This window comes from Panthera tigris, chromosome A1 (genome assembly GCF_018350195.1).
Source record: "Panthera tigris isolate Pti1 chromosome A1, P.tigris_Pti1_mat1.1, whole genome shotgun sequence".
Classification (NCBI taxonomy): Eukaryota; Metazoa; Chordata; class Mammalia; order Carnivora; family Felidae; genus Panthera; species Panthera tigris.
In genome coordinates this window covers 56,546,097-56,569,255 of record NC_056660.1, presented here as the reverse complement: position 1 = coordinate 56,569,255, position 23,159 = coordinate 56,546,097, and the positions used below count along the sequence as shown (strand labels likewise).

Sequence of the window (23,159 nt, the reverse complement as noted above, 5' to 3'; positions counted from 1 at the left end):
CCTGTCTCTGAGCTTCTAACTCTTGTGATCTGTCCTATTCAATTTATCACTAACTTGCCTACTGCCTTATTTCACCGGTAGAGTATACATCTCACATATTATGTGCCCATTGCTCTGCTAGATGACTGATATAAAAATATAAAAGAATTTTATTCTTTCAAGAATATTACATTTTAGTGAGGAATCAATGCCACAAACAAATAATTTTTTTAAAAAAATACACAATTTATTAGTTATTTTACTGAATACATTAAGCTGAAAGGTCCTGAGATGCATAGATAGGTTGGTCTGGAAAGTCACAGAAGTGATTTTAAGCTGAACCATATCTTAATACTTAAACAGGAATGAAGAAGGTAAACAATGTACTCAATAAATAATCATAAATTGAAAAGTATTTGCTTAAGTAAATGGATCAGCTTGGCTTCACTTTAAAAGTACTGAACTGATTGGAAAATATTTTAAATAATAACAAATAGTGTTGGCAGGGGTTTAAGGAAATAGCAAATCTCATCTACCATGGATAGAATATAAATTAGCAAAATTTTTGTGTAGGCAACTTGTCCATTTGTATCAAAAGTCTTAATATTATTCCTACACTTTGACCTGGCAATTCTACTTCTAGGAATCTATAATAAGAAGATAAATAATGATGTTCATAGTGATTTGAGCACAAGGTTGTTCTTTGCAGCATTATTTATAAGAGCAAAAATTTTAGTAAGAACTAAATATCCAACAATGTGAAATTAATTCAATGAATTATTCTATGCCATACAAAGGAATTCAGCCTCTAATGTAATATATAAAATATAATATATAAAATATAATATATAAAATATAATATATAAAATATATATAAAATATATATATAATATATATAATATAATATAATATAATATAATATAATATAATATAATGATGGATAATTGTTTAATAACAAGGAATGTGAACAATGTTCACGAATAAATGTTAAGTGCAAAAAGTGTATTGCAAAATATATGTGTGGATGTTTTTACTAATTTCTGGGTGTTGGAATGCAGTAGATATTATTTTATATTTTTGCTGTTGTTTTCAGTGTTTTCCAAAAGCTCTACTAGTAACATGTATTGCTTTATCTTAAAAATGTAATATGTAATTTGTACGTAACACAGAATTCCTTTTCTGTGAGTAATTATCTGCAGTATCTTACAAATTTTTAAAAGTAAAATAAGTTCTGTTAAAAACAAAACAACAGGCCCAAGATGGAGTTGCTTATGCTAAACCCCACATCACCAAACTAATACTTAATTCATTTTGGCTCTCCTAGAAGTAGAATATTAAATCAGCATGAGTGAGGTAATTGGCTCTAAGAACTCGTTCCATGCTCTGAAGAAAAGTGACCTTGCCACAACCACTCTGATTTTTGCTAGTATAACTTTCTTGTTCATGCTTGCCTTCTGCCTACAAAAGTCTTTTTCATTTTGGACAGCTCTTTGGAGCACTTCACTATCTGCTAGATAGAAAGCTGCCCAATTCATGAATCATTGAGTAAAGCCAATAAAATCTTTAAATTTTATTCAGTTGAATTTTGTGTTTTAACAGTTCTTAATAGTTATATACTTAGGCACCCATTAATATAAACAATTGGAGGAATATGTGTTCTTAATTTATGGTAGTAGAGTACAGAATACAGTGTAGCACAGTTGACCCTTGAACAAAATAGGTTTGATAGATACAGCACAATACTATAAATGTATTTTATCCTCTTTATGATCTTCTTAATAATATTTTCTTTTCTCTAGCTTACTTTACTGTCAGATACAGTATATAATCATATACAAAATATATGTTAACTGACCATTTATGTTATCGGTAAGCCTTCTTGTCAACAGTAGACTATTAACAGTTAAATTTTGGGAGAGTAAAAAGTTATACATGGATCTTCAACTGTGCAAGGGGTTGTTCAAGAGACAAATGTATACACCTAAGTCAACTGTTACCCTTTCCAGGCAAACACAACATTTGGTTGTGTGATCTATGTTAAATTTTTAAAAATAATTGATTAGCAATTTCCCTTCATATAAATTATGTTTTTGATCAGTGTCCTCTCCAATATGTCCAAAATAGTGATTCACATGAGTTTTACTAGACAATGAGACTTTATGAGAACATCAGTTCCACTTGAAAATGGCCATACATGTGACTCAAAGCAGCTTAAAATTTAAAGTAATATGAACATGAAAAAAGGATGTCAAGTCACAAGTAAAAATGTAAAAGTATTTTTATGTGTCCTACTTAGTTTACTGTTTATTTCATTATAAATAAAAGCTACATTTTGAAAAGCAACTATAAAAAATAATTTAAAAATATCTTTTATGGTTTTGCCTTCAGAAGTCATGTAATGTGATAATTATCTTGGTATTCCACTCCTAGAAAATTATTTACAAACATAAAAAGAAACTATAGAGAAATAGAGGGAAATCTTACATTCTAAGCATATTAGTTTATAGGTATAATTGATTTATGTTCTCATCTCTTAGTCTACAATTTGTGTTACAGAAGAAAGAATTCCAACAACTCCTTTATCTTGTGAAATAGCAAGGATAGTAGTAGATTAAAGTCAGCACCAGTGAATTCTATTCTACAGTGGTTATTACATTTATTCTTGGTTTCAAGGCCAAGTGAATATGCAAATACATTAATAAAATATCCCAACTCCAAATGTAAAAAGTCTAAGGAGGCAAGAGACATTCGGATTTTTCTGAAATCACTTTTAAAGATTTTGGAATCAGGAAAAAAAGCATGAAGCGACCAAAAATTCCACAAACTTCAATGAATTAATTTGCTAGTAAGGAAATTGACCCATGGAGAGCTTACCTGAAGTAACAGATTTAGAGCGAATAAGGACTTACAAGTAGGAATAAAAGTTTAGCTCATGAGGGTGTAGTTTTGTTAACTCTGGCAAAGTCAGCTGGTATTATTCAATCTTGGTAGATTACTCAATACTCCTCAGTTTTGGTTTAAGCATCTGTAAAATAGAATAACAATATTAAATTCACTATACACAAGTTTTCAGTAGTTTCCTCTGGAATAAAAATCATGGATGAGAGAAGACTAAAGATGGACTTCCTATATATGATTTTGTATTTCTTAAATAAAAATGTATTTCTTTAAAATTAAAAATCAGAGGCACCTGGGTGGCTCAGTTGGTTAAGCGGCCTACTTCGGCTGAGGACATGATTTTGCGGTCCCTGTTCCAGCCCCACGTTGGGCTCTGTGCTGACAGCTCAGAGCCTGGAGCCTGTTTCAGATTCTGTGTCTCCCTCTCTCTGACCCTCCTCCGTTCATGCTCTGTCTCTCTCTGTCTGAAAAATAAATAAACATTAAGAAAATTTTTTAATTAAAAATCAAAACTGAATACTTTTAAAATTATTGTGCAGAATAAATAAACTAAATATCTTAAGATATTTAATATTTTAAATTAATATTTGTTATATATTCTATTCTTCCATCTTAAATATGCATATGCATGGAAACATCTGGAAATTTGATGCCACTTGGGGAAATAGATAATAAACTGATAACTCTATTTTTAATCATAATGATTTTGTGATATGTATATCTAGCTTTTGTCACTTAAGAGATGAACCTGTTGAAGAAGAATAAGAAAACATGAACTTTTAATGATACAATTGAAATCCTTCTAGCCACAGCGCAGAAACAAAACTACAGCCCTGAGCAAATGTTATCAGTTCTCATCATCATCTGGAGTATCCATTATCTCAGGCTCCTGAGATCATCTGTTATGAGAGGCAAAGCAATTGAAGTAGTTCACTTGAACTCAAATAGATACAGTAGAACCCTTTTAAAAAGAGTTCATGCCTAAGAAATGTTCCCCTAAGGCATTAGAAATGTTTAGATCGCATACACATTGCCATATTTTTTTTTATTTCCCACCAAGAAATTTACTGTTGTACTTGAAGAGTTAATCTTTGGAGGGATGGGAGTGCTTTCCTGGACTGATTTATTTCTCTGAAATGAATTTTTAGGACAATAATATTTTTAAGAAAAATTTTTTGGCTAATTAATGAGGGTGCATTTTCAAAGGAACTACATGTGTGTATCTGTGTTGTTAGCTTGCAACTTTATATTGAATATCTTCATCTAGGTAATATTCCCTAATATTTTCTTCTGATTTGGTTGCTCATCTGACACTACCACACAACTTTTCTTAGAGTACAGACATAATAAACTATTTGAGGAGGGTAACTCCCACCTTCAAATTGTAATGTGTCTAAGTAGGAAAACCCTGATTGTAAATTTTCTAATGTGACTGGTGCTTTGAGAGGCAAGAAGCGATCAAGGAAGAGAGAGAGAATTTAATGGGTGGGGGAGGGGTTAAATGTGAATATCAATTGCTTGCTACCTCAATTCTGTTCATTTAAAATCAACTGAAATATGTTCTTTCGGTCTCTTCATATAAAGAGTTTATTCAGCAAGTTGAATAAACAAGTAACTAATTAAGTGAAAAAGTGTGATTTTAGATGATTACCATCAATACTTTTCTTCCTAAACAGACAGCATTTTTCTGTCTCCCCTTCAGAGCCTACTTACCCTTATCAATCACAGACACTGAAAGAGGCTGCCTTTCACAGGGTGTTTTCTGGGGCTAAGAAGTTTCAGACCTGAGTCCTGTTACAAAGATACAGAAATATCCTTCTCTTCAGTATAATTCCTCCAGCACTTCTGCAGCTCTACTGCATAGCATTTTTTCAGTGAAATGGTTTCAGATTAAGCGTTTTCTCTTTCTACATGTGGTAATGGGTTAAATTAAATAGGAAGGGAATTGTTTTAGAAGTGTAATAAGTTGTCTAAAAAAAGGCCTCCCCTCTCTCTCAGCCTCTCTCTCTCTCTCTCTCTCTGTCTGTCTCTCTCTCTCTCTCTCTCTCTCACACACACACACACACACACACACACACACTGAACCTTCATCCATGCTCTCCGGCTGAATTTCACCAGAAGACAATACATTTGATTATATGAAAATTTTGTCTATAGATACGAAAACTGCCTCCCCCAAAGAATTAGCTTCTGGACCCAAGAAAAAATTTTCCTCTACTCTTCTCTGAATTTCCCTATCTCTAGTCCTTCCCGGAATTCTTTGACTCTCCAGTCTTTTCAAAATGCACACATCCTTGAATATTGGATCTTTTATTCAGATTATTAGCAGACATATTAACAGCTATCCAATTGCATAACACATAGTTGAAAGGGAAACTGATGTAAACATATTTCTACTTAGACTGAAGAAAGGGCATCATCATCATCATCACCATCATGTCCTGTAAATTCAAACCCTAAAATGTGCACAATTTTAAAAATGCATTCACTGAAAAGGTTTTGACACTAATAAGAAAAGTCAGCAGAACAGCTGACAAGCAGCAGTCTCTCACCATTTCTCACCTCTCGGGTGTTTGTAGAACTTGGTTTTTATAAGCTCCATCTAAGTTTGAGGAACCGGAGATTCCTTCTCTGAGAAAAGCCCTAGCCAAGCTCCACTAGCACCAGTGACCCAGAGAAGAGAAACTGCTAGCTACCTGCAGAGAAGCTTCGAACAGGGCCTTAGAGACCGGCGATTTCTCTCTCTCTCTCTCTCTCTCTCTCTCTCTCTCTCTCTCTCTCTTTCCCCACTCCCCCTCTCTCTCCCTCAAAATGCAACTGGTTATTTACTTGTATGCGTTTTAAAATCGTCCGTTCAAATTCGGAAACTTTGTGAGTGTGTCTGAGTGAGTGAGTGAGTGAGTGCGTGTGTGTGTGTGTGTGTGTGTGTGTGTGTGTGTGGTGCGCGTGCCAGTCTGCCAGTGGTTTTTTAAGAGCACTCACGAATCATATTGGGATTTTTTCCTGCTCCCTCCCTCCTTTTCCGGTTCTCTGTGAAAGCTTTCGGGTCTGGAATCAAAGACGCAAGCAGGCATTGTATTTTCACCCTGCAGACTTAAATAACATTCAAGAAATATCATCAGAGAAACCTAACTCTCAACAACCAAATTGACTAAAATTCTATACCAAGTTTAAAAAAGAAAAAGTATGTGCCTAAATTATATCCATGCAACAAAAAATTCATACCCAAGTATATTATTTAAAAAATATATATGATACGATTATATGTTCCAAATAATCACTTTAAACATAGCCAAAAAAAAAAAAAAAAAAAAAAGGTTTCAAAGACATCAAATAGCATAAAACATTGTACTGCAGAGACGGAAGAAATGCATTTAAAGCACCGATGAAAATGGCGTGCAGTATAATTACCTCAAATTGCTGTTCGCTTGACACCCTGACACTAATTTTATTCAAGCCATTGGGAAATAAATGTTTTAAAAGCACTCCTTTCCAAACGCTGGAGCCAGTGGGGGCTGTGAGGTCATTAAGGAAAGGAAAGGGTAAAGTTTTCAGCACGCAAAAAAGAATTAAATAATCCATTTAAAATAAGCGTCTATCTGGATCGACAGCCTTTAATGCCCACATTTTTAACGCTTGCCCTGTACGTGGATTGATTTTTTTTTTCCTTCAGCATTCCCTCACCAGATGGATTTTTGCTACTGCAGATCAGCAGAGGGTGTCAGATCTTTCAGAGTGCACCAGGCTGGAACAAGCAGAGCTTCTTAGCAACTCTCTTCTACCCCCTCCCCATTCTCGCGCTCTCTCCCTCCCTCAGACAACTCGCCCCCCGCCCTCCGCCCCCTCCACGTAATTCCGAAAGAGCAGAATAAAGAGGAGAAAAAGAAAAGAAGAGCTAGTAACCGAGAGCTGGAGCCCAGAAAAAACGGCTGAAGAGGACCGAAAGGGAGGAAAGGAAAAGGATGGACAGCCACAAAACGCAGCGATTGCGGAAATTTTCCAGCGCCATTGGCTCGGCAGCGTGAGTCCTTTCGGTCGGGCGTGATTTCAGCACCGGGGGGACTGGACAGCACCTCGGGGGGACTTCTGGGCAACCTGCAACCACAGCAAGAACTCCATCAGCCGCCTCAGCTACAGAAGCCGCCGAAAACCCTGCTTTGTATCAGAGAGGCAAGGTCAGTCCGACGCACAGCCATGCACAGGCAGTGCGCCTGTACTACGCTGCAAACCCTCTGCTTGTTTCTCTAACATGCACTTGCTTCTAATTACTAGCATTGTTCCCTTCCTGATTAGTGAGGACCACTAGATCAGATTCTGTAAGGGTGTATTTTTAATTTATATGTATATATTTAACTTCTTTTGGTAATTTTTAAAGGGTTGAGGGAGAGTGGGGTTATTTTTTCTACTTTTCTTTCCTTCTCTTTCTTCTTCTTCTTCTTCTTCTTCTTCTTCTTCTTGTTTCTTTTTGTTTCTTTTTTGCTTGCCTTGCACTACGTGCCTGGATAGTTTGTGGATATAATTATTGACTGGCGCCTGGGTTGTTGCAGTGCGGGGGGGTTAGGGAGGAAGGAATCCACCCCCACCCCCCCAAACCCTTTTCTTCTCCTTCCCTGGGTTCGGACATTGGAGCACTAAATGAACTTGAATTGTGTCTGTGGCGAGCAGGATGGTCGCTGTTACTTTGTGATGAGATCGGGGATGAATTGCTCGCTTTAAAAATGCTGCTTTGGATTCTGTTGCTGGAGACGTCTCTTTGTTTTGCCGCTGGAAACGTTACAGGGGACGTTTGTAAAGAGAAGATCTGTTCCTGCAATGAGATAGAAGGGGACCTGCACGTAGACTGTGAAAAAAAGGGCTTTACAAGTCTGCAGCGTTTCACCGCCCCGACTTCCCAGTTTTACCATCTATTTCTGCATGGTAATTCCCTCACTCGACTTTTCCCTAATGAGTTTGCTAACTTTTATAATGCGGTTAGTTTGCACATGGAAAACAATGGCTTGCATGAAATCGTTCCTGGGGCTTTTCTGGGGCTGCAGCTGGTGAAAAGGCTGCACATCAACAACAACAAGATCAAATCTTTTCGAAAGCAGACTTTTCTGGGTCTGGACGATCTGGAATACCTCCAGGCCGATTTTAATTTATTACGGGATATAGACCCGGGGGCCTTCCAGGACTTGAACAAGCTGGAGGTACTCATTTTAAATGACAATCTCATCAGCACCCTACCTGCCAACGTGTTCCAGTATGTGCCCATCACCCACCTCGACCTCCGGGGAAACAGGCTGAAAACGCTGCCCTATGAGGAGGTCTTGGAGCAAATCCCTGGCATTGCTGAGATCCTGCTAGAGGATAACCCGTGGGACTGCACCTGTGATCTCCTCTCCCTGAAAGAATGGCTGGAAAACATTCCCAAAAATGCTCTGATCGGCCGAGTTGTCTGTGAAGCCCCCACCAGACTGCAGGGGAAAGACCTCAATGAAACCACAGAACAGGACTTGTGTCCTTTGAAAAACAGAGTGGATTCCAGTCTCCCGGCGCCCCCTGCCCAAGAAGAGACCTTCGCTCCTGGACCCCTGCCAACTCCTTTCAAGACAAATGGGCAAGAGGATCATGCCACCCCAGGGTCTGCTCCAAACGGAGGTACAAAGATCCCAGGCAACTGGCAGATCAAAATAAGACCCACTGCTGCGATAGCGACCGGCGGCGCCAGAAACAAGCCCCAAACCAATGGCTTGCCTTGCCCTGGGGGCTGCAGCTGCGACCACATCCCAGGGTCGGGTTTAAAGATGAACTGCAACAACCGGAACGTGAGCAGCTTGGCTGATTTGAAGCCCAAGCTTTCCAATGTGCAGGAGCTTTTCCTTCGAGATAACAAGATACATAGCATCCGAAAATCGCACTTTGTGGATTACAAGAATCTCATTCTGTTAGACCTCGGCAACAACAACATTGCCACCGTAGAGAACAACACTTTTAAGAACCTTTTGGACCTCAGGTGGCTGTATATGGATAGCAATTACCTGGACACTCTGTCCCGGGAGAAATTCGCCGGGCTGCAAAACCTCGAGTATCTGAACGTGGAGTACAATGCAATCCAGCTCATCCTTCCTGGCACCTTCAATGCCATGCCCAAACTAAGGATCCTCATTCTCAACAACAACTTGCTGAGGTCCCTACCCGTGGACGTGTTCGCTGGGGTCTCGCTCTCTAAGCTCAGTCTGCACAACAATTATTTCATGTACCTTCCAGTGGCAGGGGTACTGGACCAGTTAACCTCCATCATCCAGATAGACCTGCACGGAAACCCTTGGGAGTGTTCCTGCACCATTGTGCCTTTTAAGCAATGGGCAGAACGCCTGGGTTCCGAAGTGCTGATGAGCGACCTCAAGTGTGAGACGCCGGTGAACTTCTTTAGGAAGGATTTCATGCTCCTCTCCAATGACGAGATCTGCCCCCAGCTGTACGCGAGGATCTCGCCCACGCTAACTTCGCACAGTAAAAACAGCACTGGGTTGGCGGAGACCGGGACGCACTCCAACTCCTATCTAGACACCAGCAGGGTGTCCATCTCGGTGTTGGTCCCGGGACTGCTGCTGGTGTTTGTCACCTCCGCCTTCACTGTAGTGGGCATGCTCGTGTTTATCCTGAGGAATAGAAAACGATCTAAGAGAAGGGACGCCAACTCCTCGGCGTCCGAAATTAATTCCCTACAGACAGTCTGTGACTCTTCCTACTGGCACAATGGGCCTTACAACGCAGATGGGGCCCACAGAGTATATGACTGTGGCTCCCACTCACTCTCAGACTAAGACCCCAACCCGGGTAGAGCAGGGGAGCGGGAAGGCTATGCGCCCCCTCCCCCCCCCCCCACCAATCCCCTACCCGGCTGGCATCCCAGGGGTCAGAGGAGCCCAGACCCAAGTCCAGCGCGCCCCAAGGCTTTATGGACATAAGTAAATAAATAACTGTGAACTCGCTCCGCTGAGAGGGTTTGACCCCTTAGCTCCCTTCTGGAAACAAAGAGCAGACTGTGGTGAGCTGGGAGAGCGCTGCCAAATCGCTCTTTGCAGCGAGCTCCTTTTGATAAAACCCAGCAGGGGCCCTGCTCGAAGAACTAGCCCTCTGCGTTGGGGCTGACCGGGATGTCTGCTGCGGTCCTATACATATATACGTGTACCCCACATCTATATAGAGAGATAGATATCTATTTTTCCCCCTGTGGATTAGCCCCGTGAGGAGGGGGGGGCGTGACGGCTCCCTGTTGGCTATGCAGGGACGGGCAGTTGCACGAAGGCATGAATGTATTGTAAATAAATAACTTTGACTTCTGACAAAAACAAAAAGTGCTGCATGGCTCGCATGGAATCCACGCGCTCCAGGGACGCTGCCCTCCTCGGCGACTGGAGACGGCGTCACGTTCACAGCACCCACCCTCTTACCTGATAAGTCCCATCGTATCAAACTTTCTATAAACAAAACACAGTATAATCAGAAAGTGCCATTTCGCCATTATTTGTGATCGGTAGGCAGTTCAGAGCGTACGTACGTTTACTGTGAAAAAAAAAAAATGTAAAGGTTTTATTTAAGACATTTGCATGGCTAATCATCGGTCCATTTTATGAGTTAAAAATGTATTTTGTTGAGCGGAGTTTTTAGGGGTTGTTTTGGGTTCTTTCTTTTATTTTGATGGTGATGTTTTAATTTTTTTTTTGAGGGGGAATATTTTTCTATACATATCCAATAATGCCTTTCATCTGAATGTAAAATAAGTACCCATGATTTCTATTATAGTATCAGTGTAATTATTAAAAAAAAAAGATTTTGAGGCAGTTAAGCATGACCAATTAATGTCATTCTAGTGCTTAGGCTGCGATCTTATGGTAGCAATTCTGTGCTGGTGTAAATCTTACTTATAAAGTAGGAAAAAAGAACCGAGGAAGCACGTGAAACTTACTAATTCTATTCGAGGATTTTATAATGGCATATTTTTTCAGTATTAAAGTGAAAATGTTTTCAACTCTGGGTCCTTACATTTTTCCAGCTTCATGTTTGCAACTGGTAAATTGGATTTGCGGTGGAAGGGACGGGGGAGGGGGACGGTTGGGGGTGGATCCCTTCTAGAACTACATCAAGGCTCTTTAAGCGTTTTACTTAGCTTTTCATCCTTTACGTAGCTCCCCTCCTCCTCCATCCGCACCCGGGCTTTTTCCAGCTCTCCCCAGTCTGTAAAGCAAGGTCTTCCCCAACACACCCTCCCTCCCTCCGCCCCTTTTTCCCCTTCTCCTTATGCGGCAGTGAATCCCTTTATTAATACTGGAAATCCCTCGCTGCTGCTTCTGCTGCTGCTGCACACACTGCAGATATATTAAGGATGTTAGTAGAGATTTGATTTAATTGACTCTGCCTAGATCGGTCTCATTAAACAGAGTGGAGATTTCATTGGTCAGCACTCTTCGATGAAAGACAGCCCTAATGACTGGCATTTGAGATGCTGCTGGCGTTTTGAATTCAACATCTGCTGAAAACGGTAAAACTAATTAGTGCCCACCCACCCTCCCCGCCCCAACAACTGCATACTGAAATTTGTTAAAGCACTCATCTTTATGAAAATCAATCATTATCCTAAAGAAGTGTTTCTCTCCCATCGTTCGGATTTCTAGTTGTGGCCTAGTAATTAACAAGAAAAGCATTGAACTGTTTGAATTTTATGAGCCAGTGTAACCTGGCCTCAATCATATCCCTCTGGGATTTCTAAGCAGTCTATTTTATCAGCAGTTAAGGGACAAAAGGCAAGCAAAACTACACATATTGATGGGGGTCTGCATTCCACCACATATCCACCTTGGAGAAGTGTATTAAAAGACTGCAGACCACAGATTTAAATATATATATATATATATATATATATATATATATGATTGTAAATCAGCTAATGAAAACTCCCAGACCAGTAGTATTAAGATTTGCCTTCTAGAGCTCATATTCTAAAGAGAAGTAATTTCCCAGAACAGTGATGTTCTAGAGTATGTATTATTTATTTTAACAGTTTTTAAATAAAATCTTTATTATAAACTATGACTATACCTAAGGCCATTCATCATTTTCTCTCTTGATTCTTTTGTTTGTGGACTGCATTTCATAGTGATGAAATTGTAACCTACTATCCTCTGACAAATATTATGGGCTGTTTATTTATTTATTTTTTCTTATGAAGGACTGAATTCTTTTTTTGGAGAGTACAACTGGGTTCCCTGTAAGCAATCAATAGATTTATTTGTAATGGAAAAGTTGGAGAGGAGGGGAAGAGTCGTATACTCAGCAATATTATGACCTTAAATGTAGATATTCTACATCTCTGGTGGGAAGTGATATTAAAAGAAATCTAGTGAAGCATGATAGTAATGTTTAAAACTAATACATGATTAGTCTAAGTCAGGAAACTAGAACTTCTCCTAGAAGGTCTTCACTGGGGCAAGAACTTTTGTTCATACTAATTAAAAATAAATTATGATATAGAGCAAGTTTAAAGAGTAAACTTAGTTTTTAAATACTGCTTTAACATCTTTGAGTGAGCCAGCCATGTGCTAAATAGTTTACATAATTATTTAATTTAACCCTCACAAATACATTTGACAAATATTGTGATAATGTCTCACAATATTGCTATTTCCATTATACTGATGAGAAAATTGAGGAGAGTAAGCGATAACTCAGATCATAACTGGTAGATACTGAAGTGGTATTTAAACTCAATTTTCTTTGCCCTACCAAACCTCATTGTTTGAATGGAATGGTCGTATATATTTAGCAGGATAAACTCATAAAGAAGAGTATCCTTAAAAAAAATACACAGAGCTGTAGAAATACTTTATAACAAGTCAAAAACCCAAGTTGTATCTTCTTAATTGAGTATGTATAGGTAGCTCTTTATATTTCCAATATGCCTTGCAGCAAAAGAAAATTGCCCTACATTTAGAGGAGATAACTTTAGTGTGTCCAAGATTGTATAAAAAGGCAAAATAAAAGAAAAAAGATGAATTGCTATATGCATTTATCAATTATACAAATTAAAATCATTAAATTTTCTATTTATTGGTTCTAAAAATATTAGAATTATCAAATATTTTAATAAACACTAATATATGTTAAAAATCCATGTAGAAAAGGTATTCAATGATTTAATGTAAAAGAACATTCATTATTTAGAGAATTTTTTATTTTGATAAAGAATCTCTATTGCAATTATATATATAAGCTAATATATAACCATATATGTTAGTTTTGGTTTAAGGTAATATATATTATGTATTAGTTTAGTTTTCAGGATACATAATACATATGGTCTTAGCGCATAACTTTCATTTACAAGTGCCTACCTTATTGTTGTTGCCTTTATATAAAATGTTCATATAACTAGCTGCCATGTGCATTAGTTTAGATATCTTGTTTCCAATTAAATCATATTTAATTCATCAAAGTAAGAGATTTTAGTTATGCCAGATGGAAAAGGAGGAAAAAAGGAGGTATGTTGTTTAGTTCCATTGCTTTAAAGAAAGTAGTAGCTTCTGTGGTTGCTGCTGTAACTAAGAATATCCTAGAATTTAAGTTGTTGCCATAGAAATTTATTGTTTAACCATTTTTACATGTTTACTCAGAGGAAGCTGGAATAGCTGATCTAACATTAACATAACAGGATTCTCTTTCTTAATAGTTTTTATGTCAGATGTAATTAGAATTATCAGGCATTTTAATGTGTTAAAAATTATATTGGTAATTCCAAGGACAGTTTGTTAATTTAGCTTTTTCCAGGTTGCTAATAAGTGTTATTTGGTATGTACAGAGAGATGGATAAATTTGCAAGGGTGAACACAGGAAGTGTGTGTTTTTAATGTGTTGGTAGAATATTAAGTAGAGTGGTTTCTAATTCAGCTCTTTTGCTAGCTAATTTATAAATACTATTTTTTTTAAATTTTTTTAACGTTTATTTATTTATTTATTTTTTTTAATTTTTTTTTTCAACGTTTTTTATTTATTTTTGGGACAGAGAGAGACAGAGCATGAACGGGGGAGAGGCAGAGAGAGAGGGAGACGCAGAATCGGAAACAGGCTCCAGGCTCCGAGCCATCAGCCCAGAGCCTGACGTGGGGCTCGAACTCACGGACCGCGAGATCGTGACCTGGCTGAAGTCGGACGCTTAACCGACTGCGCCACCCAGGCGCCCCTAACGTTTATTTATTTTTGAGACAGAGAGAGACAGAGCATTAACGGGGGAGGGTCAGAGAGAGGGAGACACAGAATCTGAAACAGGCTCCGGGCTCTGAGCTGTCAGCACAGAGCCCGACGCAGGGCTTGAACTCACGACCGCGAGATCATGACCTGAGCCGAAGTCCGCCTCTTAACCGACTGAGCCACCCAGGTGCCCCAATACTATTTTTTTAATATGTAAGCTTATTTGAAGAAAAATGGAAATATAAACTGTGATTAAGATTTCATTTTAGTAGGTATTATTCAAATGAAACATATTATTTAATTTATAAAAGATAAACTCTCTATGGTATCAGTAGATATAAGAAATGTATACTCAAGATTTTTAATGTATAGGATTTGCTTCAGTTTGGCCCTGAACCATAAAAATAAGAAGAAGACTAAAAATAAATTTTTCATGTAATCCCCTGACATTTTCTTCTTCATAAAAATTTACCAAAAATATTTTTATTGTTGTTATAAAAAGTAATACACAGGACATTCAGGACTTCCTTCCTGGTATCAAAACCTAAAGATATAGCACTAAATGGTTCCATGAAAACACATGTTAAAAACAGCAATCCTGAAATCTGAACCAGTATTGACTCTGCTGTAACCCAAAATTGCTGTCAAAAAAATTGAATCATTAAGAAAAAAAAAAAACAGATTAAGTATTTAGAACTAAAATTTTATAATGAAATGAACCACTGAAGAAATCATCTTTGATTATTGAAGCCCAATATAACTCTTTGGCCTCAATTGACCAGCAATTACAGTATATGGCTTAGACCTCAATTATCTAATTAATTACTCTTTCCCATCCATTTATTTGTTAAATATATGCTATATCACATACTTGAAATATAATTATATTTCCAACTTGAACTTTGCCTGAGGTTTGCAAGAAAAGAATTATCTAATAGTTTAAAGAATTTTGAATGAGTAAGAACCTAAATATTCAATTGGCAACATTAATTGGGCAATTGCTACATGAAAAATACTGGGAAAACTCTTTTGGGAAAAGAGAATAAGGCACTTCTCACCTCAAGGAGTTTACAACCTACAAAGCTGAACTATATCCATCCTTGTAATTGTAGAATGGTACACCATTGGCAATTCTTAGAATACTGCTAGAAAATTTTGTGTTTCTTTCTTTGAAGTGGTTTAGGTTTTTAGCCATTTGGAAAAGTGCAATGGTCACATCAGCTTTATTAGTTGTTATGCAAATAGTTGAAAATCTTAAAATGATATTTTTAAATGAAAGCAGTACTTTAATTATCCGCTAGTTTATTTCTTTTTCTGTAAAATGGGAATAATGTCTGCAATTTTGTAACTTCAGTTACGAGTTTTTTATCTAATCATTCTAAAAAGAAACAAAGCGATTTTACCATAAGTGAATGATCATTTTTTAATTTTAATTGTTTGAGAAATCAAATAAGTTTAGGAAATTTAATAAGGTATTTTATGATATCATAAGAATTTCAGAATAGTTGTCCTTGGTTCTTAGCTTTGATTTGTGTTGTTTATATACATAAAATAGATTAGTCACTTTAATAAAATATTAATATTCTTTTATAATTGTGCTGTAAAGCTAATAATCCCATAGCTATGTGTTGTTTACTGAAAGCTAATATTCAGTTACTTAGTAGTATAGTCCAAAGGTTTAACATGCAGGAAGCAGTAAGCAAAATCATACATTTACTTGCTTCTATGCCTTATTCCCTTTGCTTCTAATTCCATTTCATTTCTTGGCAGAAGAATACAGGAAGGAAACATGTTTAGCTGCAGCATATCGATAGAAAAAGTCAATATATAGTGAAAAATGAGAAGTGCCTCAAATATAGATGATAAATGGCTAATCCATACTGCTATCAGAGAAGCAGTCTGTGCCTCCCAGGAAAGGGAGATGAGTGTAAAGGGCCACTGTTACCATAAACAATAATAGCTCTTACCAGACTCTGTGATATTTATTGTATACTTTCCTCTTTTAAATCAAGATCTTTTTAACGTTTTTGAACTGTACATGATATGAGAAAGTAATGCTCATTATTAAATAGCAATATGATTTGAATATTAATATATATATTATATATATAATATATATATACACACACAAAGAACTTTGTACCACTGCCATAAAATAATAAGATTGCAAAATAGTGAATGAATTTAAAACAATGTCATTGCCTATACACTATAGTAGAATCCACATGTTTTAGTTCAGGCATTTTTATTTATTAAAATAATTATTTTTATAGTTACAAGTAATCCTACGTGACTAAATTATTATATCTAAAATATTTTGTTGTATAATATATGAAATGGTATCATATAATAATCATTTGCTAATTTCTGTTCAGTTACATAATTTCTATAGCTAATCTGATTCAGTTCTGAGTCCAGTTAACTTTATCTAATTGGATATATTTAGCACCAGTTTGTGTTTTGGTAGCTTATACAGAAAATGGTTAAGTACCATTTGTCATCACGGAATTGTAAATTAATGTTAGTGAACTTTTCAGGGTTCCTAAATAATGAATCTAAATTAGTTTACTTCATTATCAGATAAATCTAAAGAAATGAAATTACACAGCAAAGGGTTTAATGCTGTTAATACCTCTGTTTCCTGAAAGAGTAAATGTTTTCTGGTGTCGTAATATATGCTTTAATGAGAGTTTATTATTATTATTATTATTGGAGTCAGAAAATGTTATATTTTGTTATTTTTCAGCAAAACTTTGGTTTTATGACATTTGTATTTTTCACTAAAATGGTCATTTCTTTAACAATCGAATTTCATGTCACAGATGGTATTTGGTATAATTAGACATTAAGACATAACAAGCAGGGTGTTCCAGGAGGGTATTACATCTTATGGTGTAATGTTATGAGGAATAAGACTTGGAGCCAAGAAACTAACAGCTGGAAGCAGCAATATTCCCCAAGAAATGAATTACATGGAATGTCATGTTACTATTACAACTTAAAATTTATAACATCAAATTAAGAGGAAAGTCAGATCAGAGCCCTTTTGAACATTATTTGCATAAGTGTGACATCACTTTTGGCTAGCCCAAAACTATTTATACCACAAGTTTTTTATTAACATAGAACATGTTTTCCAGCATTTTTACATGGATAGCTAATATGGTGCCTGTTAGATTTCCATCTCTGAAAGCCCAATTTACATACTTGATGAGTAATCAAATGAACAAATTGGAAACAGTTATTTTCTTGTATAAAGTCAGGGGTTTTTTGTTCATAATATCTTAAGCTAGTATGACATATATAAAGAAGAGTAATTTCAGTCTTTATTTTGCTGGTTTTTAAACCATGACTGAGAAATATTTTGACCACGGCCTTTATAATAGTGTATTTGTCAAGACTAACACAATTGTTTACGGAGGCAACATTGCATTGGTGTTGGGGAGATACATCTTAATCATGACAAATTCAGAAAACAAAAGCAAAAACAAAAAAAGAAAAACAACTATGGGTGATGGAAATTTTACTTTGATTGATTCAACATGTATTTCATGTATTCATCTGATTACCAGCTATATGACAGGTACTTACACAGAGGATCTAAATCTAAAGGAAACAGACTAGATTTCTGCTCACTTGAATTTCCATTCTATAGGGTATTACAGAAAACAAAACAAAAAAAGCAGTTAAGATAAATTTGAATAATGAAGAGTCATGAATGAAATGAAATAGGGAAGGGGCTGATGATCTCTTTTCTTTAGGATGATCATGAAAGTTCTATCTGAGATAATGCATGAACTGAGTGAAAATGGTAACAGACAATCATTTGAAGATTTGGAGCTGAGAGATCCTGGCAAATAAAACATCAAGTACAAAACATCCTGATTTTAAAATGTGCATGGAATGTTTGAGGACTAGAAAGAAGACTAGAATGGCTGGTATCTGACCACAGACAGAGCTGAAACTGGAGAGACAGAAAATGGATAATGCCTTATAAGCCATAGCAAAGTATTTGGATTTTAAGTATAACAGAGAGTTTTAAGCAGCCAAGTGTTATGATTCAAGCGGTATATTTAAATATCCATTTTGACTTGTTTAGTGAGAATGAATTATACGAAGGCAAGGAGCTGCTGTTGGAGTTTGGGATAAACATGATGATATCTTGTACAATACAGGCAGGAGGGGAGATGGACAGAAGTGGACAGCTGGGGGGTATCTTTTGGTGTCAACAGAACTCCATATTGGAGCAGACATTAGTGAAGGTAGAAAAAATACTTGTACGTGTGTGTGTGTGTGTGTGTGTGTGCATGTGTGAGTGTGTGTGTGTTTTCTTTTTCAAACGATTTGATGGTGGTATCTTTTATTGAGAAGGGAAATCTGGAGGAAGCAAGTATTAGGTGTCAGAGCTGGATTTGGAACATGGTAACTTTGAGATGCCTATTTACATAGTCCAGGTACGTTGTTGGATATGGGACTGTGGCGTTCTGGAGTAGTTTAGGGAGAAAATACAGACTTGGAATTCATCATTAGTCTTTTATTGACTCCATTTTATAGAATTAAAACCTAAGCCCATGGTTGTGTTTAACCAGAATATATAATCTATATTCAGGGAAGATTTACTCAAAATTGAGTATAAAGTTGATTTTAGAGACAACTGATGTGGGAAAGTTATGAAACGTTATATCTTTAATATTTGTACATTTTCCCTCAAACCAGAAGACAATACATAAAACCTAGCAAAATATTCACTTATGAAAATCAATTGAAACCAGGAGAAAAATAGTCTGGAAAAGGATACAAACAACTTGTGACCTAATTGTACAATGTAAACTTTAAATTGAAATGCTTAAGGTCTTTGCTTTAATAAGCATATTTCTGAATAAGAAAGTAGCAACTAATCATACCCATTATCAGTTACAAAAGGATATTTTTTTCTTTTCCTCCAAGAGAAAATATTTCTGGCAAAGGAAAATTAGCTTTCATAATCAATAATAAGACAAAAATGAAGATTGGGCTATTCTTACTTGGTAGTCAAAGGTTGGACTCCGTTTAGGAACGTTTCCTTTTTACCCTTACTTTTGGGCAACTCGATGATCAGATTATCTCTGAAAACCTCCCACAACACATTTGGCATTTAGTCCAACCCTTGAAGAGACAGCACAATAAAATATATTTCATGTTTTCCTCATAGAACAATTTGTCCACATGTACATTCAGCTCACCATCAGTAACTGTCTCTAATTCTTAACCCTCTAAGTGTAATTGAACTTAATTTTCTAAGTAAATTGTGATAACCTTTCATTTAATGTAGTCCTGCTGTAATTCAAATATTCATTTTAGACATTGTACAAGGATAGTTTCCCCTCATCAGAAGGCTTTTAGTAGCTTCAGTTCTTTCTGTGTAGGTGTGATGCTATGTCGTAAATACTCAGTTTATTTTCAAAAGGAAAGTTAAAAGCTGACTGAGAGCTCTGCTTAGATTCTCGTAACACGCCCTTACGGTGCTACAGAGTTCAAAGTCTTTGGGATCATTTATGGGGTCAACAACAATGAACCTACAATCAGAAGCTCTGGATTCTGGATTAAGTCATTCTCTAACTAGCTCTGTGATCTTAGGCAAGACTCTTAATTCATCCCTGAAATGAGACTGCTGGACTGGAATAAAGAAATCAAAAAAACTTTTTCTGTAATGGTCCTAATAATAAGTATTTTAGGCTTTGTGGACTGGATGCAAATCTAGGACATTATAGACATATTATATATTAAATATGTGTGTGTATTACATATTATATATATGTGTGTGTATATATATATTAAAAGAAGAGAGGAAACAAATTTCCAAAAGTATGTGTTGACAAAATTTAAAACTTTCTTCACACATGGAAATTTGAATTTTATATAATTTTTATATGTTATAAATACCATTTTTTTCAACTACTTAAGAATGTAAAAACATCACATGTGGCATAAAAACAGAAAGCAGAACTGATCTGGCCTATGGAAGGTAGTTTTTGAATTCCTGAACCAGATTAGCTCTAAATTCCTCTAATAAAGCTCAAATAAAGTTTTTATTATATAGTCATTATAATATTTCCAATTGTTTTGCTCTATGAAAATTGTGTAAGATTTTCAAAATTATACAGGACATTTGTCTAACTTTTTTTTTTCCATTCAGTGTTTTATGTTTTAAATTATGTCAGGGAATGTCATCAATTTATAATTATAAATGTGTATAAAATAGGCCAGGGATAGGGGCACTTGGGTGGCTCAGTTGGTTAAGCGTCCGACTTCAACTCAGGTCATGTTTCGCCATTCATGGTTTGATCCCTGCGTTGGGCTCTGTGCTGACAGCTTGGAGCCTGCTTCCAATTCTGTGTCTCCTTTTCTCTCTGACCCTCCCCCGCTCATATTCTTACTTTCTCTCTCAAAAATAAATACACATTTAAATAATTAAAAAAAAAAACAGTAGGCCAGGGATAAAATAATGTCTGAAGAGGACTGACAATAAAGTAATCGTGTTTGATCAAGAATTATTAGAGTGGTTAAGAGTCCCATCTCTAGAATTAGACTGTATCAATTCTAATCCTAGCTCTGGCTAGCTGTGTGAACTTGACCAAGTTATTAACCTTATGGCTCCTCGATTTTCTTACTTGTAAAATGTAAATGACAATGTTAGTGCCTACTTCATAGCAGTGCCGTGAATATTAAATGTGTTAATACAGTTAAAGTGCTTAAAAGAAGTTTCGATACATTAGGAACTTTCAGAAAGCATTAGCTATTAATCGTGATTCTCTATTGCATAAATAATTTTACATAATCCTCAAAACAATTACAACTAGTAGGTCAGTTTTTAAAATCACTATTTTTCAAATAGAGAATCTGAGGATTAGAAAGCAACTTGCCTGGGAGAATACTACTCAGTGCAGAGCCAAAATGCAAAGCCAGATCAGAGGGACTTTAAAACAAATGCATTTTAACTGCACAACTGGGTATTTGATGAGAAATTATCAGTGTCTATCCAATCCAATCTCCTGTTGCATTTTTCTGACATACATGTTGTTGTTTTTCCTGGGATTACAGGCTTATAATGATATTTTATTGTATCTCTCCATTCCACGCCCACCTCAAAGTACACACACACACACACACACACACACACACACATATATATAATTAATTTGACACAATTAAATTTACCCCCTCTTCCCAACTTGCTCAATTACTGGACAGTAACTGACATTCTAAAATTTCATTTGTCTTACATTTGGCCTTCAATTCCTAAGCTTCGTTTAAGTTTCTACATAGTAGCTGATTTTAGCCAATACGCAGAAGGAAAAGAAAAAAACAAAACAAAAACAAGCTAAATGGCACGTGGATATGACAAAATTGATTAATATGACAACTCTCTGCAAGAGGTAGGATATTTAAAAATATTTAATAGCAGTATGGTAACAAATAAATGCATTTCTAATACTAGCATTTCAACAAGGATGTTTGGCAGGATGAATGTGTCATGGTGCTTCTAAATACATACAAATAAGATATGCTGTGGAACCAGGTAACATGTTTTATGCATTTTATTTTATTTTATCATTATTATTATTCTTTTAAGTAATCTCTACATTCAGTGTGGGGCTTGAACTCACAACCTTGAAATCAAGACTTGCATGCTTCACTGACTGAGCCAGCCAGGCACCCCATTTTATTATTTTTTTAATTGAGGTATAGTTGACATACATTGGTTTGAGGTGTACAACATACTGATTTAACAAGTTTATATGTTATGCTATGCTCACCATAAGTGTAGCTCACTTTAAAAAATATTTAAATAAAAAAATCCGATTGCTTCTCCATCATATCAGAAAATGAAAATGGTCAAATTTGCCTTTTTGGGGCTCCCAAGGTGTCCAATAGAACTGGAAAGGGAATTTAGACTAGTGTTTGTATAAGGAAAATTCTCCACCAAAGTCAGTTACAGAATTGGAGTAACTGTTATATTTGGGTTTGAAGACTCTGTATTAGTTATATACCAGGGACCACAGATCTTTTTGCTTGGAATAACAGCTGTCTGTGAATGAATCTTTAATATAGTATTGTTGCTACTATGAGAGTACTAATAATCCATGCCATCATTTTGAAAGGCAATTCATTCCACCTTCCAATGCCAAAAATGAAGCAGGCTAAAATGTCAGAATACATTTGCTTAGGATAGGAAACATGTTTTCCTCCCATGAATTACTTCCAATAGAATCTGTGTTGACTCTGTTATTTATGGAACTGTGTTCCATGATCCTAAAGGTCCAGGAGATATTAAAAAAAAAAAAAAACACACACTGTGGCCTCTAAAAATGATTTCTTGACTTTAAAATTTAGAGAAATACCGCACTATATATATAACTTAAGTAATCATCTTTACTATAGGACTTAACTGATTTCAAGAAATACTCTGAATCTCTGTGAGAAATGTATGTATGTAATATTTCTCACACTTATTGACCTCAGAAGTCACTACCCTTCTGTCACCTACCATCCTTTGTTTATTCGTTTGTTTTTTTCAGAACACTATTTAGAGACTTAAGGGACACAAGAGATAACTGCCTATGTACCTAATTTAGGAGAGGTAACAAAACAAAACAAAACAAGCTGAGATCTTTAAAAAACCTGAATTTTAGTGGTCTATAATAATAGGCTTAGAGCCAGTTACTTCTGACAGAAAACTAACAATCCAGAGAAATAATAATAATAATAAAACAAAAAAGGAGCCATTACTTTCACTTCCTATGGCTTTCAGACATTTCTGAATCCAAATTGTGTGCCATTTACCATGAAGAGCTTGGACTTTCTTCAACTGTGCCATCTGTTGAAGCACAGGATAGATCACTACTTCATGACCTAGTCATTCAAAATAGATTGTGTTTCAATAAATACAGAATACTCCACTGAACAATTTTTCTTTATTAATCTGGTTTTGGAAGATTCTTCCATTTAGCCATGTTTTATTGGAATAAAATTAATTGATCACAATAGAGCTTATTTTACAACAGTGTACAATT

At 36.1% G+C, this 23,159-nt stretch overlaps 1 protein-coding gene across 1 annotated transcript; it reads left to right on the top strand.

Annotated features, from left to right (window-relative positions):
- The first annotated feature begins 7,595 nt into the window (after nt 1-7,595).
- On the top strand, nt 7,596-9,686 carry SLITRK1 (SLIT and NTRK like family member 1). The gene has a single exon (XM_007098413.3). The coding sequence runs from the start codon at nt 7,596-7,598 to the stop codon at nt 9,684-9,686; it is 2,091 nt and encodes a 696-aa protein (XP_007098475.2).
- Nucleotides 9,687-23,159: the final 13,473 nt, after the last annotated feature.

What these genes read in the sequence shown, in the direction of transcription:
- SLITRK1 (XM_007098413.3), top strand. Translation starts at nt 7,596, where the DNA reads ATGCTGCTTTGGATTCTGTTGCTGGAGACGTCTCTTTGTTTTGCCGCT.